Source organism: Ischnura elegans, chromosome 4 (genome assembly GCF_921293095.1).
Source record: "Ischnura elegans chromosome 4, ioIscEleg1.1, whole genome shotgun sequence".
NCBI classification, from domain to species: Eukaryota; Metazoa; Arthropoda; class Insecta; order Odonata; family Coenagrionidae; genus Ischnura; species Ischnura elegans.
This window is the reverse complement of record NC_060249.1, coordinates 113,527,615-113,544,865: the sequence shown is the minus strand read 5'-3', so window position 1 is coordinate 113,544,865 and position 17,251 is coordinate 113,527,615. Positions and strand designations below refer to the sequence as shown.

The following is a 17,251-nucleotide window of genomic DNA, read 5'->3' as shown; positions in this document are numbered from 1 at the left end:
AAAATGTTCTTTTTATGTTCATTTTGTGTTCTTTTGATGTTCAAAAAAGTGTTCATTTTGTGTTCAAATTATGTTCTTTTTATGTTCACAGACGAGTGTTCATTTTGTGTTCTTTTTATGTTCTTTCTGTCACAAAACACATAAAAAGAACATAAAGTGATCATTCGGTGAACATAGAAGGAACACAATTTGAACATTAAATGAACATAAAAAGAACACTGAATGAACACACTTTTTTCTACTAGGGTGGTAAGCCCCCTATGTTTCAAAATGCCACCCCTATGCTTTTAAATGCCTACTATGTGGATATGCCTAAAGTGGATAACTTTTACTGTGGTCGCAAAACACGAAAATCGACCATTTGGAACTTCTTAGATCAAAAACATGTTTTGGGGGGCTATAGGTTGACTGGGGGGTGGTTAATGGGGGGTTGGAGGAAAAAGTTATATTTTCATGTATTGTCATCGGAAATGAAGAAGTGTGCAAAATTTCAGCGTTTTTGCTTCACAGGAAGTGAGTCAAATTTGAGTTACAAGATTTGTACCAGACAAACAAACAGACAGGTTGGTGAGTTGATATAAAGGCTGGAAAAAAGGATTGTTGTTAATTATTTTTACGAAAGAAGTATGCCTAGAAAACGCGAAGTAATGCATGAAAATTTATTAACAAGGATTGATTGCATATTATCAAAATACCAAAATGAAAATACTAACAAAAAATTATTACTTGCCAAGTGAAAATCATCTTATTTGAGACAAAACTAAAATATACTTACCTATACTTTGGGCTGACACTATAAGTGACACTAATATTAAAATCAACGTCCCAAAGGACTCCATTATTACAGCTAACCTGAAAAAAAGAATACCATCAAAGAAATAAAATAACGAAATTACTCCATCTAAGATGGAAAATGGATTAGAGCATGGGCTTGTTGCACTTGTAAAATAATACCCATGATTTAAATAATTGCGAAAAATAAACAGATAAAGTGAACCTTTCGTGACGATTTAGCATTTCATTGCGTCCGTAGCTACTATACGTCTATGGGCCGTGCGGTTCGTGTTTACAACCACTGCCTTTACTTTACCGCCTTCGCAGGACAAGAATGCGCAATAGGTGATGCATTTGTTTCTGAAAAGGCGCAATAATCGACGACTTTAAACCAGAAGCGCCGGCATTACTGCATTTGATCGAAATACAGCGACTCAGCATCGAAAGTGTAATCAATTTATTGAGGAATATCTTCAATTCTTCAGGGTAAATAGGATCGATAAATTACGTCGCATAACGTTTCGCAATTATTTCCGCGATATTTTCTTTCTTAAAAATAATTTTACGTTCAACAGTGAGGTGATGGATCAAGTAGAAAGATGAGGATCAATCCTGCCGCAGATTAGAGGCCTTCAAAGACGGAGTTTCGATGCCAATTTAAAAATAGCCGTTGCAGAATACGCCGTAAATCATAGTATTCACAGCGCTAGCAAAGCGCTAATACATCGCGGAAGTCATTTCGGGGGTCTCGATGCGGCAGATTCAAAGAATTAGAGGAAAATATCGTCGAATTTGTGCGCAAATGCAGAGCAGAAGCTCTTTGTGTAACTTATGCAATGATTCGCGACGAGGCATTGAAAATTGATATAATTTTTTTTCAGTTTTAATGTTTGTTGGAAAAAGTTTATTTCTTAATTTTATTACTTTGATATTTGTAAGTCCTGTAGTTTAATTGTTTTGCTTAGCAGGCATTTGATAGCAATATTTTTATAATATTTATAATTTATTTAACACAATTTTATTTAGATTTTCTAAATTCTTCAGGTCACTTGGATTTGTGATGACTTGATGGGTGTGTTACACTGGATCTAAGGAAGTTTCAGGGCCAAATGCAATACTGTTTATGGGCTTTAAGTTAAAGCTTATATATTGACATTGTCTGTAGTCATTTGGAAATCAAAAATATTAATAATTTGTGAAGGTTTAAAAAATACAATAGCCTTGGATGCTAAAAAAGTTTTCTCCTTTCTTCATTACATCTGGTTAAGGAACTATAAATTACTGATACATGCAATGGATCACAACATGTTTTAGGTATAGTTATTTTGTTATGATGGAAAATATGTGAACAGATTTGTTCTTAATCTTCACCGAAAAATAATAGTTTTTATCGAATCGAGAATCTTAACTTGCTAACCACAGAAAAATTGCCTTCCTTTACATTTTAAAATTTTTCCCAAAACTGAGGTCTCAAAATTGGGGGGGGGGGACTATATTCGGGGGGGGGCTATATACGGTAATTAAACGTGAATATTTCTTTAATGTGAATCAAAGAAAATCATCCAGCATCGTCTGAGGCCGTGAAAAATATTTTTAGCTAAGATTTAAAAAATTATTGAAAAATGTTAAACTATTCTTGTGGATTTATTAAGAAAATGAAAATTTCATCTGAATTTTTAACATTCTTTAGTCTTCTTTCTATTATTTAAACGTTTGTTTATGCCATACACGGGATAGTTCCCCTAATTGGGGCAAGATGTGCCTGTCCCGATGTGTCCCAATTAACCGGAATCTACTGTACATATATGCTAATAAAAATATCTTTGTGACTGAGAGTATGTGGCAAAAGCAATTAGGGGTGAGCAGAGTGAAAGTTTCTTGGGATGAGACTTCAACTTTGCCAAGCACTTCAAGCTTACCTATTCAGGAAATCAGTTGCCGTCGGACTTCTGTTTTGTTCATGTTGTGAATCTGCCAGCAGTGTTGCCAAACCTTATGTGTTCTCTTAGTGCACTTTACTACTTCCATCCAAATTCAGAATCCACTCCCCTTCATGAGACAATGTTTTACTTAGGCCTTTTACCAAGGTTAGGGGATTCAGCATAGTAGCTGACCATTTCTGGAAGGAATTATTGTCGATCTCCTCCAAATGAGTTGGTGTATGCATTGTCTTAGCTCTAGGCCTAGAATATCAGTGGCTGTGTAAATCTGACCAAGTTAAGTTTGCTCCTACTCTCGGTACTCCCCCTCCCTCATCAGCGAAGCCCATGGACAGTGCCCAGGCTCTCAAGAAAGCACCCTTGACCACTTGCTTCAGCCACACCGGTTCACCAGCCAAGTTATTTTGGTCTTGGTATTACTTAAGTGCCTTCCATGGAAAGCTCACTATGAGTAACTGTTGAAAATGTCAGTGTATGGTTATTATCCTGTTCATGAGCAAGTCAACTTTGAATTCTCTTCGCTCAATTTTTCGTTACATCATGTTATAGATATGTTCCGTATCTCTAGGAGTCCTAGTGTTTTGTGAGTATTACATATGTACATATAGGATACTCCTCAAATAAATAGATAAGCAGTGTCATGAAGGGCAACCCAATTTTTTTCAGTTGTAAGTATTTTTTATCATGAAGAAATCATGTATTTACACCCTTTGCAAATTGATAGGCTTTCCTTTAACTCCAACTGCAGTAGTCAGGACTGATGACAGTTTTAACATTAGCCAGTTGTATAGAAATTTATATTGTTTTACCCTGGCTTCCAGATTCCTGCATCCTTGTAAATTTTGCTACTGCTCTAAATTTTTGATTCCCAGATGTACAATAAATTGTTTTATTTTGAAATAATAATGTTTTAAGTGATTTACAATCTCATAATTCTCTTTTGGATGATATTTCTAGGTACAAGGAATTGAAAGAATTCAAAAGCTTGATATGCTGTGGATCAACTAGAGATTATCCTGTTATTTGGACGGTGAACCAGATAATGTTTTTATTTGGCTTTGATGCAGTTTCAAAGAAATTGAAGAGGAGATGTAAAAAATTGTTAGCTGCATATCAAGGGGAGAAGGTAAAATAGTATTTAATTATGTTACTAGCTCTTTGGTGTAATCTACATTGTGCCTCAAAATATCATGGGTGACTCCATCGAGTTGCCACTAAGAGTTTGCACCAGGGTAGACATAATTTATACGAGAGTTAAAGTCCATTCGCTACGCTTTTGAAAACAGACACAGCAAGAGGTGATTTGGGAAAATGTAGAGTCAAGTGAAGAAACTGGATCTCTGCTTTGTGCTGATGTCATCATTCATAAGTACAACCTTTTTAATTTATTTGGCCCTTGTCATTATTCTCGGGTTTTGAACCTAGGTTAGCTTACCTACATGCTAGAACTACCGTGGCCTTTGCTGTTAATCTTCCTTCTTTGATCATTCCTGTCACTCTTCCCATGTAAGAGCCAGGGATTTAGCATCTATTATCTCTTGGCTTTTTTGTGACTTTGTCCCTGTATAACTATTTTATTAAAATGCAGTTGGTAGGAAGGAAATTTTTAGGCTCACAATAGGGTAGTTTCCTTCATCAAAGAAAACCAAAGGCATTGATGGCGATTCTTTACCCAACCTTAGTGTATTCTTATAATATACAAATTATGTATTTGGTTTTAAAAATCCCATTTAGACGAATGCTAATGGTCAATTTTAACCTTATTTTAATAAAGCCATATTGGCGGCCATGGGATGCCACTCCACGTGACGTCACAGGGACCTAGATTCTATACGAGTAGATGCGAGTTTTACATCGCCTGAGATTACCATTGCGTGCATGTAGCACAGAGCTCAGGGAAACATTTCTTAATAATCACCCATTAAAATTGCCTATGGTCAGAAAGTTTCCTTCGTTTGATAGGGTGTTAATAATCCTTATTTAAGCCAAGTGCTACCTGCTAGCTGGGTACTCTTCTATCTGCTATCAGCCTGCATCATATTGGCGCTCATAGCCTCGCACCAAGGTGGCCTCACACGGTGGTAGCTGGAGCCAGAATGACGTCACACGGGCTTTTCCCAGCATTCATACTCAGCTGTCCTATTTTTGCATGCTTGAAAATTTTCACTTTTCATTTAATCATGAAAAATACATATTGCATTTAAAAATCGAAAAGCGTGAAATACGTACTCCAGGAGTAATAATCTTTTGATTTGGGCAACTAAAAAAAAGAGGAAACCACCCTACTCAAATTGATTATTTATTTCATTGGAACGTATTCATTATCGAAGTTCAAAAATAAAGGGTGGAAGTATCACCATGGAATCAGTGTTTGCAAAAATAATATCACAATAATAAAAATAGCTTGCCCCTAATACATTTTTGACTTGAATTAAGATTAGCATTGAAGTAATTCTTTAGCCCTGAGGATGGTCAAAATTGTTGTAACCTTGGTAGTAAAAAAAAACACTTAAAGTGAAATTCATGTAATTTATCATTTCCAGAAAGATAAATTTTTTATCATTCGCCCTATCCTATTTTCCTTCTATAAGTTACACGTTAACCCTATCATCATCATGAAAGGGTTAATGTGTCACTTATTGAGGGAAAATTAGTGGCAGATAAAAATGTTATCGTTAAATTTTGTAGTTTTCTTCCTCTCTCCCATAATCTATTTCTTTCTTCTTTTCCAGCAATTGATTACAGTTCAAGAGAACATATTTAGGAATTTGTGGAAAAAGTTCTTCTGTAATCCTGAGGAAATTAAGGCTCTGATCAACTCTATTGATAGCCTCTAATAGGGCTAAATGACACCAGAGAATATAAATATACTGAAATTAAACTTAAATTGTATTTTTTGAAGAAATTTATAATCATGTACATAATCTGTATGCATTGTATAAAAAATATATTTTTCAACAAATGTATTTCTTTGGTTGAAGCTGCTTATTGTTGGAAGAAAATTCAATATGAGGAATTAGTAGTGGTTCCTCGAGCTTTGGCTTGAAACCGAAGGCCAGCCCAAGTTTAACCATAGGTGTGTTAATGCTGGAAATGAATATCTGTCAATCTATGTAAGCTCTTTTGATGCACTAAACCTGCTTCACTAAGTGCAAGGAGAAAACTTCATGTTCTCATTCTCTACAGCTAAAACAAACTTAAACAAAACATCACCGAAGGTCAGAGAAAGAAGCAGAGAGAACAGCCAAGGAAGAGTACAGCAGAAGTGCAAGAAATGTTTGTGGTTCTAAGGTTGGGAAAATTCCAAAGAGGAAAACTCATTTGCATTGGCTGGGATTCGAACCCATGTCTCCCAAATTCCCGAGTAGTTTTAGGACTGTGGTCTTGAGAACAGGAACATGCTGCCTTGTGGCAGTTTAATCGCAGCAGCACCTCCTTTTCCCTCCCTCTTCTGAGGTCAAGGTAAAAAATGAGCTCATAGACCCAGCATCAAGCGTGTACTATCCTGCGACATCACTGTTCACAGAGTTACCCTCCTTTAACTCCCTGAAAGACCTGCCCAGGGTTTCGATCCAATTGTATGTTTGGCAGCATACAGCATCTTGTCTTCTAAAGCCAACAAAACTGCAGGGAATGAAGAAGCTGAGGTAGTTATAAGCTTAAGAATGCCCGGCACAAATTAAGGAGATCTAGATTCGAATTGTGGGCATGGCAAATGATATTTCATCAGTAACATTACCACACTTACAAAGGTACACAGCTGGCTAGTCCAAGTTTATTCTTTGAATAGTATCTAAGGTGGAGTCCAAGGCCTCAAAGTCCACGCAGTTTCGAGTTCTTACCATGTTTGGAGCCACATAGTGCTGGAGGATCAGCTTAACTTTTTAGTCAACAGGAATTAAAGGTTATATTTTTCTACTAGGTAATTTGCAATTTACGCAGTGATGATAATAATCCAATTACTGAAAGCATTTTAGTAAGGGATTTCTACTGAAAGATGTTATAAAATGAAAATGAGGTTCTTTACAATAGTGGAATATGGGAATGCGAGGGCCAGGAAGTGATGCTACTATTTGCTGTGTGTGCTGAGAAACAAGCAAAGAAAATTTCCACAATCTAAGTGGATACAAACCAATATTTTCAGCACAAGCTAGCTAGAAACAAGCTTACTGAGACTTCTTGCCTAATGAAACCACTACTTGAGGTAGTTAACCACAGCATGCACTTATTCGTAAAATTTATTCAATAATGACATTTGGTATATTGCTTATAATTTTATTTAATCTATTTAACATACAATTTTGACGAGAAGTCGTGCTTTAAGCACTTACATTTGTTAACATTACAAATAATCCTTCTTTTTGCTTTTGTTTCCTATCCAAATCTCTGATTTACCCAACCAGCTCCGTACTGGTTTCATTTTCACTATAATATAGTATAGTATAGCCAGGCATATACATTCCAAGTATAAAAGTACTTATTCCAACAGTAAAAATTTTGTACTATTAAAAAGAAGATCATTCTCCACGACTTGTTTTATTGCACAACTAAATCATTTGTACCTTGGAGAACTTAAATTTTCTGGAATTTTCAAGTTGTAACAATGTTCATATTCACTAAAATGTACAAACATCTGGATATATGTTTATATGTATTCATCAATGATACATGTTTGACTCCCATACAGAGTAGGATAGGGAATATTCCTGACTCCTGTTATTCATTACCAATACACCAAACCAGTCGGGAAGGCAATGAGTCAACAATGGACAGGCACAGATAACATGACATTGTGGCCGGAGAAGGTTTTTACCTATATTTCTTCTATCAATGAATATGGAGGGTGTAAAGGGGCAAGATCATGCAGACATTCACTCTGGCACTATCATCGTCACACTGATGATAGCTTATATAACTTTAATTCATACACTCACAGCAGTCTCACAAATGAGCCTTTATAAAGTTTTCTTTTCCGTCAACTTCAATATATATATATATATATATATAGATACATATTTAATATATACTTACAATTCTAGCAAAAGGGAATGGAAGAGTGGAAAGGAGGAGGTAAATGAGCATTTAATTTATCACATATTTGCTTGTGGTATTTCTACAGTCAAAATGGATTGGGGAGAAAAATACTTTGGAAATGACACTCGGATAGTGTCTGATTATTCACAGAAGGAGAAAAAAAACAGCGGTGTCACCGGGGAAAGGAAGGGAAATGGAAATCCCCGACACAATCAGAGCTCATTTATCATAATAGAATGCCACTTCAGTGCAAAGTATATATATCTTGGCTATGGGCAGGGAAAGGGGGGGGAATCTCCTCCCATTACTCCCTTAGATTACATTCAAAGGCACTTAAAAAGACTTAGTTTATCATTTACACAAGACTCAAAAGCTATTTTAGGGCACTTAAACTTTAGCTCACAGCCTCTTTGAATGTGACTCACATTCTTCTCAATGACTGTGTCAGTAGATTGGAAAAAATCATTCCAACTACTTATTTTAATGTGCCTTTCATAACTCCTGCATTCATTAAGGAGGCAACTATCACGGTCACATGACTAGCTATCTTTTTTTTCAATCTTACAATGAATAATGAAAAAATTTCACACCTGAGATACATTGAAAGATCTACCATTGCCGTAACAGCTGCAAAAAAGGAAGTCACTTGAATAGAAGGCTGTGCATAACACATGCATCTTTCTTCCTTATGGTTAGCCACTACCCCAAATTCACTTCATAGGAACTTCATCAATGATGGTTAAAATGAGCATTTGTCTTTACCTCATCTTTCATCAACAATATGTCAAAGATCAGCACCTCAATGGCCAAGATGGGCTCTTGTTGGGGTGCAGAGCTAACCAGGCTAAATCCGGATATGTTTGAGCAACATCCAATCAATTTGTCTAAGAGGCACTTTCCCACCTAGGATGAGCACCGATAATTCGTGACCAAAATAAGTCCCGACAATCCATTCCTACTCGTAAACTTTCAACATAGGACAGATTTTCGATCGACACTTCCGCATACATATGCATCACCAAACCTTGCATTGTACGTATACTTAGATTAATATTAAGTATAAATTGTGGTATCACATTTCGTGTAACAATAATCCATGTAGGCATGCCAAAGTTTGCATGAAATCCATCTGTCCTTTCATACAAAAAGTAGCAATAAATAAAAAAATGAGAAAAATGTTTGTTATGCCACATTTCTTTTATGATAAATAACTTAAGGAAGAAGGTATCTACTGCTTACACTATTTTTTTTATATATTTTTTTAAATTATACTTCCTCAACTTTCTTCCTGTGGTTACTGAAGGCTCAGGGCTTGCATCTGGCAAACAGGGTCGGGGCCCACAGAGGAAACGGGAGTCCTGTCAACGGCAGACCCTGGGGAAGGAGTTCCAGGTGGGGTGAGAGGCACACATGGAGCGTCCCCCGAACCATCCCTCGGCATGTTCTCCACTGAGCTGGACACTATAGGGCCTTGGCGAGAACATTTCACAGTTTTATTGCACTTGCCCACCCTCTGTCGTTGCTGTTGCTGGGTCGAGGGCAGCACTTGTACTTGGCGAGGCCCAGCATCCCCTCCTCCAGAATTCCTGCCTCCACCGCCACCTTGCCTCCTCGGACCATTGGCAAATCGCCGCTGCTGCTGCTGCGATGATGGCTGCCTTCCCACTCCTCCCATCCCCATGCCAACGCCTGGTGAGGCAGCCATGCCCACAGTGGGTGCGTACACGAGCGTGGAGGGTGCCTGCAGGGGCGGAGAACAAGAGAGGAGTGCGTCTGGGACTGGGCATTGCGAGTACTTCTTGCCAACGTCAGGAGGGGGTGGTGCGTGGGGGCGCTGGAAGTGGCGAGACCGCACCCCCCCGGGGGTGTGCTGCCGCTGGTCGTGGTGTGGGGATCGTGGGGGCAACATGTTGCCCCGACCACCTCCACCGCCACCACCCCCTCCCATGTGGTGGTGATGCTGGGGTGGTGGAGGAGGCAGAGTGTAGTAGCCGGGGGAATGTGGGTTCGGACCTTGTACGTAATTGGGGGCAAGGTAAAAGAACGGAGGAGGGGGAGGAGGGGTCTGGGATGGATTGGCAGAGTGAATCTGGTTGGGACGATGGTGCTGTGCCCTGTAACGCTGCTGGTGGTTGCCAAAGCCGTTTGCATTGTAGCCCCTCCTGTTGTTGCTGTTGGGATGCTGCAGGCTATTCTGTGAATGGTACATCCTTTGATGCCGTTGGCCACCATCTTCATCCTTGGTGCCCTCTCCATTTCCTTCTCCACCCCCATCCCCATTGTCCTCAACCTCGTCCTGTGGACTGAGCCGCAAGAGGGAAACAACTGGCGTCGAAGAGGGGATCTTAGTGCTGCTTTCACCGTTGACTTTCGTGGAGTCATTGCTTTGGTTTGATGGCCCAGACCTGCTCGAGTTTGATGAGCTATCCTACAGGAATAATAGCGAGTAGAACTTGGTTTGGACCTCTCTCTTAACTCTCTCTATTACAAAGTGGGACAAAATGTTTATCTCTAAGGCAATAATGAACTATCAGCCCTCCCATGTTTACAACCAGGAATCAATGACTGGAGCAATGGGTAAAAAATATTAAAAGACACTAAATGGTGAGTGGAATGGTCAAATGTAGCAACAACGAAGAGCAATCAAAATGAAAGCAATGATTTAATAATGACTGCCCATTGAAAGTTTATCAAAATGGAAAGTAGTAGTAGTAGTAAATCATGACAATATTTATACAACTACTATTTCACAAAATTACTGATCGTATGGTCACAAGGCATTTAAAATATAAACACTCATATACATAAAACCTCAAATCTTATGAATTTCAAGCAGCTAATATCAATAATATATGACCATTCTTTGAGATATGAGGTAAAAAATTCATGCATTATGTAAAGATGGTATACATAAAGAACATTATTCATACCATTAACTTCATGCCTGCAAGAAGGAATATAGTGCTGTGGTGAACTTCTAATTCACAAACAAAGTGAAAACTGTCTTGAAACTTGAATATTGTTTCCGCAACCAATATTATAATCAAATAAATCCTGTTACTGTTTACCCTCTGAATTCATAGAAGATACAGAAATTTACAGGACAGAAACAAAACTTACAGCGGTCACACAATAAATCCATTTCCGCTCAGAACTATAAAAGGAACAGAAAACTAAATCAGTCTTCCCATTATAGTGATTTTTAACCTTCAAATGTAATGGGAAAACACTGAAATACCGTAGCAAAAAACAGAAAAGACCCATTGGCAGAAAAGATAACCTTCACCCTTAATAACTTTTGAATACAATTTGAATAAAAAAATTTGAAAGTTTAAAGCTTTACTTTCCCCCTGTATTGGTGTTCCTCTCCATATTAGCGTAATTTATTTGCTGAAATATCAAATAGTTTGCTTATTAGCTTCCTATCACTAGGAATAACATGAACAGATAATCACTAAAAACATCCAAAATAACTAAAGATAAATGATATCCATTCTCTATACAGTGGAATCTTGGTTTAATGAGTCCTCATAATCACTAAAAAATTGCTCACTATATCCAACACTCGTTATATCTGAAAGCAAAGGATGAAGTCCTTAAATTCCTATATTCACCTATCCTTACTACTTTTCTACCATTACGGTGAAATTTCGTGGAGGAATAAGATCTGTGTTTGCCTTAACTTGCATATTTATAAGTCATTTTGAAAATGAAACATCGCAAAACAATTATTGGCACTTGTTTCCAAAAGCCACACTTCTGTGGCTGAGTATTGCACAATGTAGTGGATCACGAAACTGGGATCATTCAGGATTGGTAAGATGCATCAAATTGCAACGCGACAGAAGAAATCAAGTTGCAGATGCCGCACTAAAAAGTTCCAATCACACAAAGTTGCACTTGGGGAAATTGTAGTGGGATAGTTCTGTGGGCATGTGGTGCAATTACACAAAAGGTGTCACTTGGACACAATAAACATAGAGCTCTCACAAAGGCAAGAAATGCTTAATTATGCTATTGAGCATCATACGACCACAGATATTCGGTGGTTAGATTCTTTCTCTATCATCCGTTTTCTGACCAGTTCACCCTATACCAATGCGGCACAAGTCCGTGTCACTGTGCCCTTTACCCACACCATCACTCCCTGTAGCCGACTAATTGGCAAGATACTTCTCTGCCTTCTGCTCCATTCATTCAGATTGAAGAAAACAAACTAAACACAGCTGCGATCTCAAGAAAAATATGCCAGGGTACGCCATAAACATTTAATGAGTGAATCACCTGTGGATTGCAACTGGATCTTTTGCAAAGACTCAGATTGGGAAAGCACTGATTTAAAGTTGAACATTACAGTTGAACTTGATATATACACATCTGCTAATAACAAGTGCATGCCATGGCAGAGACTTCTTAGCGTCGCTATATCCATCTTTTTTTACCTGTTACACGTAGGCCTTTTGACGGTACACTACCAATCACCCATTATAACATATTCTCATACCATGTACTGTAATCACTAAAATGAGCTACCACTGCAAATGGTAACTCTAAAAATCAGAGGAAAAAAATAAGTAGCGAAGTTGAATTTTGAACAACATGAATGCATAAAATTAGAATGATAATGCAATTATTTCCAGACTATGGCCACACTATATGTCTGAGAAATAAAAATTTATCACCACATCATTACTTCAATATCTTTGGTACAAATGTTAGGCATGTAAGAATACTTTCCAGTAATTCAGTACCTCTTTGGTACACAATTGAAAAATAATTATTAATAAGTAAAATGAAAGTTTTACAATTAAATTTGCAGTGCTAGTCACCCCATAAATTAGAAACTACAACTTCATAAATTTGTTTGAAGACTCAATTTCAGGAGAATAATTTTCTGATGAATGAAGACTTCACATGAGGACTACAGTCTGTTTAAAAGCCATGAATTCCAAAAATTGTAGGGGCCAAAGTTAGTGATGCCATAAAATCTTAATCTTTCTCTAAACAATAAAAAAACGGAGTCACATGGATATCGCAACAGATATTTGTGTGTGTTGTGTACATATTCTACATGTTTCTTAAAAAGAGTCCCTAACGTAGGCAACCAAAGGCTAAGCATGATAGAAAATGGCTGAAACCTTCCCTTTGCCAATTACGGAAGATCTTTCCATTGACTACCAAGTTTTCTGGAGTTACCCTGCTAAATAAGTAAACTACAACCTTAACCATCACCATCTGATAATAAAAAAAGATATTGTGACAAGATTAAAAAATTAGTTAGGAGTTAGTCTTGCATTAATTTTTTTACCACCACATCTATGAAAAGGTGAGGATTCTTAGTTTTGTTTCCAATGTTTCATACTGACATTTCAAAATAGATGATGGATGAAAGAATGGAAAAATAATTTTTTTGTTGAGCTCCATTTGAGAAGGCAATAAAAATGTAGTGAAGCAATTGCACATTATCTACTTCCATATCACATTCTCACATTTTAAACCCTAAAATGAGATACTTCCATTCTTACACTAGCCATTCAACCAATACTTGGAGAAAATCCATGGAGAAGATAATTCTCAATTCCATAACACACTTTACTTCAGGAAGAAAATAAAATAACCATGTCATGGAAACAAAAGGAATAGCAAATTAGGGATTCATCAGACACCGAAGTGGATCGGCTTCTCATTATGTATAATAAAACAACAGTGAATTCCACAAACTTAACTTTACATAAGAATGGTTTTGGTATTCATGCCATCTTCTGGCCAAACCACCAAAACTGGTCAGATGTACAACTTAATTAGTGGAAGTCATATGCTACATGAAAGGCACAAGGAACCCAAATGTATTAGTGAACAAAGTTAATATTGTTTTAGGGGGATTATTAGGCCATATTTCATTGAGTAGATTATCAAACAATGCACAATATTTTCTCAAATCATTTGCAAAAGCTACCTATCAAGGATTGCCATGAGAAAGGAAAGGTGAATGGTAAAACCCAAATAATTGAACAACATACAGCAAAATTTTAATTAGAACATAAAAGGCGCCAAAGTAGAGCCTCGATAGCGTTTTTCCATTAAATGTTCATTGGATTATTCCCCTATTGACCCATACCCCGCAGCCCCAAACATTCTCCAATCTATCTTCCTCTATTCTTCCTTTCCTTAACTTTCTGATCTTATAACTTGTATTCCAAGGAATAAATTAGAGTATAAGTTTGATACAGAAACCCAAGTAAAAACTGGTGATAAAATGATCATGAATGGATCTGTCACTTTCAATGATCTAATCGGGCTTCCTTTCCCACTATGACAAATATGTGAAATTGAACTGTGCAACAATGTGAAGGTACAATAAATCCTTCCCTTGACGGTGCACGTGGGCTTTTAGGTTCCAAAAATAAAAATATCTCACCTCAGTTGACTGTGTGCTAGAGAGTTCTGTCATGGGAGGCGTCTCATATATTTCTGGCACTGCCATTGGGTATGCCGTTGGCTGAGCGTAAATGGCAGTGGTGGGGCCCGTCATGTACATCTCTGGCATGGCAGCTACCTGGGCAGTCGGCTGGTGGTGGTGATGGTGGTGGTGGTGGTGCGGCATGGGTGGGGGCAGGGCAAGTGACTGGGCTACCCCCTGGGGCGGCATGGCTGAGTAGAAGGCGCCCGAAGGGGGTGCGTGGTGGTGGCTGCTGCCACTTTGGCTCGAGGGGGGTGTGGCCATGGATGGGGCGGACGCATTCCCCCCTCCACCACTGCCATTCCCTCCCCCACTGTTCCCGTTGGTCACCCCATACGGAGAGCTGCTTGCCGAGGCATATAAGTACGGAGAGGGAATAGGGCTTGACGGCTGCTTGTAAAGAGAGAGAAAGAGAGGGAGGCTCTGAGGATATAGATCACAAAAGAAAAGGAATTATGCAAGGAGGTCTCAGAGGTCAGATAACAGGCACTACACAAAGAAGTTGCCGATTTGAAGGAGAGACATGTTTAACAGGAATTTCAAATCTCTACTAACTGTATTTCAAATTCTAATTAATAATAAGTTGTTTTTATTATCGTTTAAAGCCAATATTTATCAAATTCTTAAAGATTGAAACTAATAGCAATGAAAGGCAGAAGAATTGATCACCAAGTCAGTTCCTGAGAATCAAGATAAAGTTTTAACAATCATTTTCTTCTTGGACAGTCCTTTACTCAATTTACACATCAAGATATTCTTTTGTATAAGTGAATTCAAAGCCATGAAAGTATTACCTTTGCAAATAACCCACTGAGAAAATCCAACTTACATAATTCACATGTATTTGAGATAAAATGATTTAAATAGAAAAAGTGTGCTAAAACTAAATAAGCTGCTGATGGGATCATATATGCAGATGCCACAGCCACTATAAAGAATCACAGCTAAAAAGCTGGCTTAGATGCCTAATATGCTCAAGATATTATGCACATCCGTACCATGTGACAAGTGTGAAGGGGTCTAAAACATGTTATCAGTATGTTAGCAACATTGATAATTATTTAAATCAAAAAATAACAGACCATAGTCAGAAAACCAAGCAATCAATAAGCAATTGAAAACTATGTGAATGAATGCATTGAAATTGTCCAACTTTCGCTGGCATGAAATAATAGCCAAATTAAAATGACCTATTTATGAAAACAAGGACAAAGAGTTACAAATAAAATGAAGGTTATATCATCCACAAAGTTTTTAATGATTTATGATGTGTATGAAATCTTAGTAATTCTCAGCCACAGTTGTGAAGTGTGATGTTTAAGCTTAGTCATCACATGTGCGTAGGGTGGAATGTTTCTTTTACCACAAAATTTGGATAAAACAACTTTTAAAAATTGAGTAGTCAATGCCAGGCATCCCACGGCCTGGAAGCCTAGGGCTCTTTCATCACCATCCATTTTCCTTGGACCTTGCAAGTGCATGAACTGTAAAATGAAGGGTCACATGAGACCTGTGCAGTAATTAAGGCCTGTTCATCTTTCTTCTCATACTCGTCAACATACGAGGGTTGTTCCGTAAGCCCTTAGAATCTCCAAGAAATTGCTCTCTTAGAAAAAAAAATAATTTTAATCAGAAAGCAGCAATCGTGACTAGCCAGCTGTAAAATTTTGAGATGTTACCCTCATATAGTTTCATAGTTGTTACCGACTGCAGTGATCAACTTTCATTTGTTTATATAATGGATCAAATTGAGTTTCATGCTGTGATTTAACACTTGTTTTTGAAAGAGTTAATGCTGAAGGAAATAAGCCACAAATCCAAAAACATGAACATCGTTCCGGATGCCCTGTGGAAGTGTCGGACCTTGAAATGATTAACACAATCAATGATATGGTTTTAAGTGATAGACGAATCAAAGTGCGCATTATAGTTAAGATCACAGGCATATTGCGATGCACAATGGCTTTAACTTTGCACAAAAATTTGGGAGTGAATCGCTGCCGAATTTGCTCACAGTGGAGAATAAACTTATTGAACAACCCTTGTACTAATTATCAAGTCACATCAAGGATGGTAGGTTCCCTTTTTGGTTTAGTTTTCACATTCTAATTTGGCATATGGTTTTCATATTGTACCACTAATACCTCATTCTGCACCGCTTCATACTATTTTTCCCTTGTTGGATAACCAGTGCACCCTTGTACTCAGGGTACTATTAAATGTAATATGTACTTGATTTGGATGAAAGTAAGAGTATTCATTGTGCTATAGATATAGTGGGATTCCTGACTTTATCTTACACAGTTTTTTAATTCCTTTTTTTTTAGTGAAGGATTAATGCCATGTACCTCAGAACCACACATGTGCTCCATTATTTATTGGAATGTAGAAATAATGTTTGAATGCCAAAAGATGCATTTCAAATGTTATTTAAGAAGGGCAAATTGATGGATGTTTTTCTACGGAAGTGGGGTAAAGTTAATTTAGATCATTTTAAGCCATGCCAGGCCATGCAATGCATTTGACGGAGCAAAGGGATGGTGAATGAACATAACAGAATGATATAACAAGGGGCACTTAAGAAAAAAATACTTGATTCAGAGATGCAGCAGAACTGACACTGTTGGTATAGGAGCAAACACTTCTCTGTTGATAATAGAATAGATATATTAGAATAGATAGAAGAGATATATTCTGACAAATGGATAGGTAAGGGAATTTGTTTTCCCCCACATGATAAAGGACTTGAATAAATGCTAGGCATAATTTCGTTACAGCATTTCCCTTTCTTTATATGTAGTATACCGCTGGTGTCCTAATACATGCCTATTGAGACCGCTTGCAGGGTAGTATGTAGTTGTAGAAGTGCTTCAATTCTTCAAGTAAATGGTTTCCTTCAATAACTCTGGTCTTTAGACTCCTCTCTTCTAAAACACACTTTTCTTGTTTTTTTTTTCACATTGATTTTCAGTCCATACTTAGCTATTGCATTTTCTGTGTTAAATAAAATTTTCTTCAGACATCTGTTTCTGCAATGACTGCT

At 37.6% G+C, this 17,251-nt stretch overlaps 3 protein-coding genes across 4 annotated transcripts in view; 1 reads left to right on the top strand and 2 right to left on the bottom strand.

The window, feature by feature from the left end:
- The window catches only part of LOC124157902 (neuroglian), a 254,597-nt gene extending 253,565 nt beyond the window's left edge, over nucleotides 1–1,032 (bottom strand). For both annotated transcript variants that reach the window (XM_046532974.1, XM_046532975.1), the window contains exons 1-2: nucleotides 998–1,032; nucleotides 776–852 (exon numbers count right to left, since the gene is read on the bottom strand). In XM_046532974.1, coding sequence (XP_046388930.1) covers nucleotides 776–852; nucleotides 998–1,017 — 97 coding nt within the window. In that variant the 5' untranslated portion in view covers nucleotides 1,018–1,032. The remainder of the gene's footprint in view (nucleotides 1–775; nucleotides 853–997) is intronic.
- LOC124157906 overlaps nucleotides 1–5,664 on the top strand; it is a 137,116-nt gene extending 131,452 nt beyond the window's left edge. Inside the window, exons 10-11 of the mRNA XM_046532986.1 lie at nucleotides 3,672–3,840; nucleotides 5,447–5,664. Of these exons, the coding sequence (XP_046388942.1) occupies nucleotides 3,672–3,840; nucleotides 5,447–5,551 (274 nt within the window). The 3' untranslated portion in view covers nucleotides 5,552–5,664. The remainder of the gene's footprint in view (nucleotides 1–3,671; nucleotides 3,841–5,446) is intronic.
- Nucleotides 5,665–6,975: 1,311 nt separating this feature from the next.
- The window catches only part of LOC124157900 (atrophin-1-like), a 79,670-nt gene continuing 69,394 nt past the window's right edge, over nucleotides 6,976–17,251 (bottom strand). The window contains exons 8-9 of the mRNA XM_046532972.1: nucleotides 14,167–14,598; nucleotides 6,976–10,176 (exon numbers count right to left, since the gene is read on the bottom strand). Coding sequence (XP_046388928.1) covers nucleotides 9,043–10,176; nucleotides 14,167–14,598 — 1,566 coding nt within the window. The 3' untranslated portion in view covers nucleotides 6,976–9,042. The remainder of the gene's footprint in view (nucleotides 10,177–14,166; nucleotides 14,599–17,251) is intronic.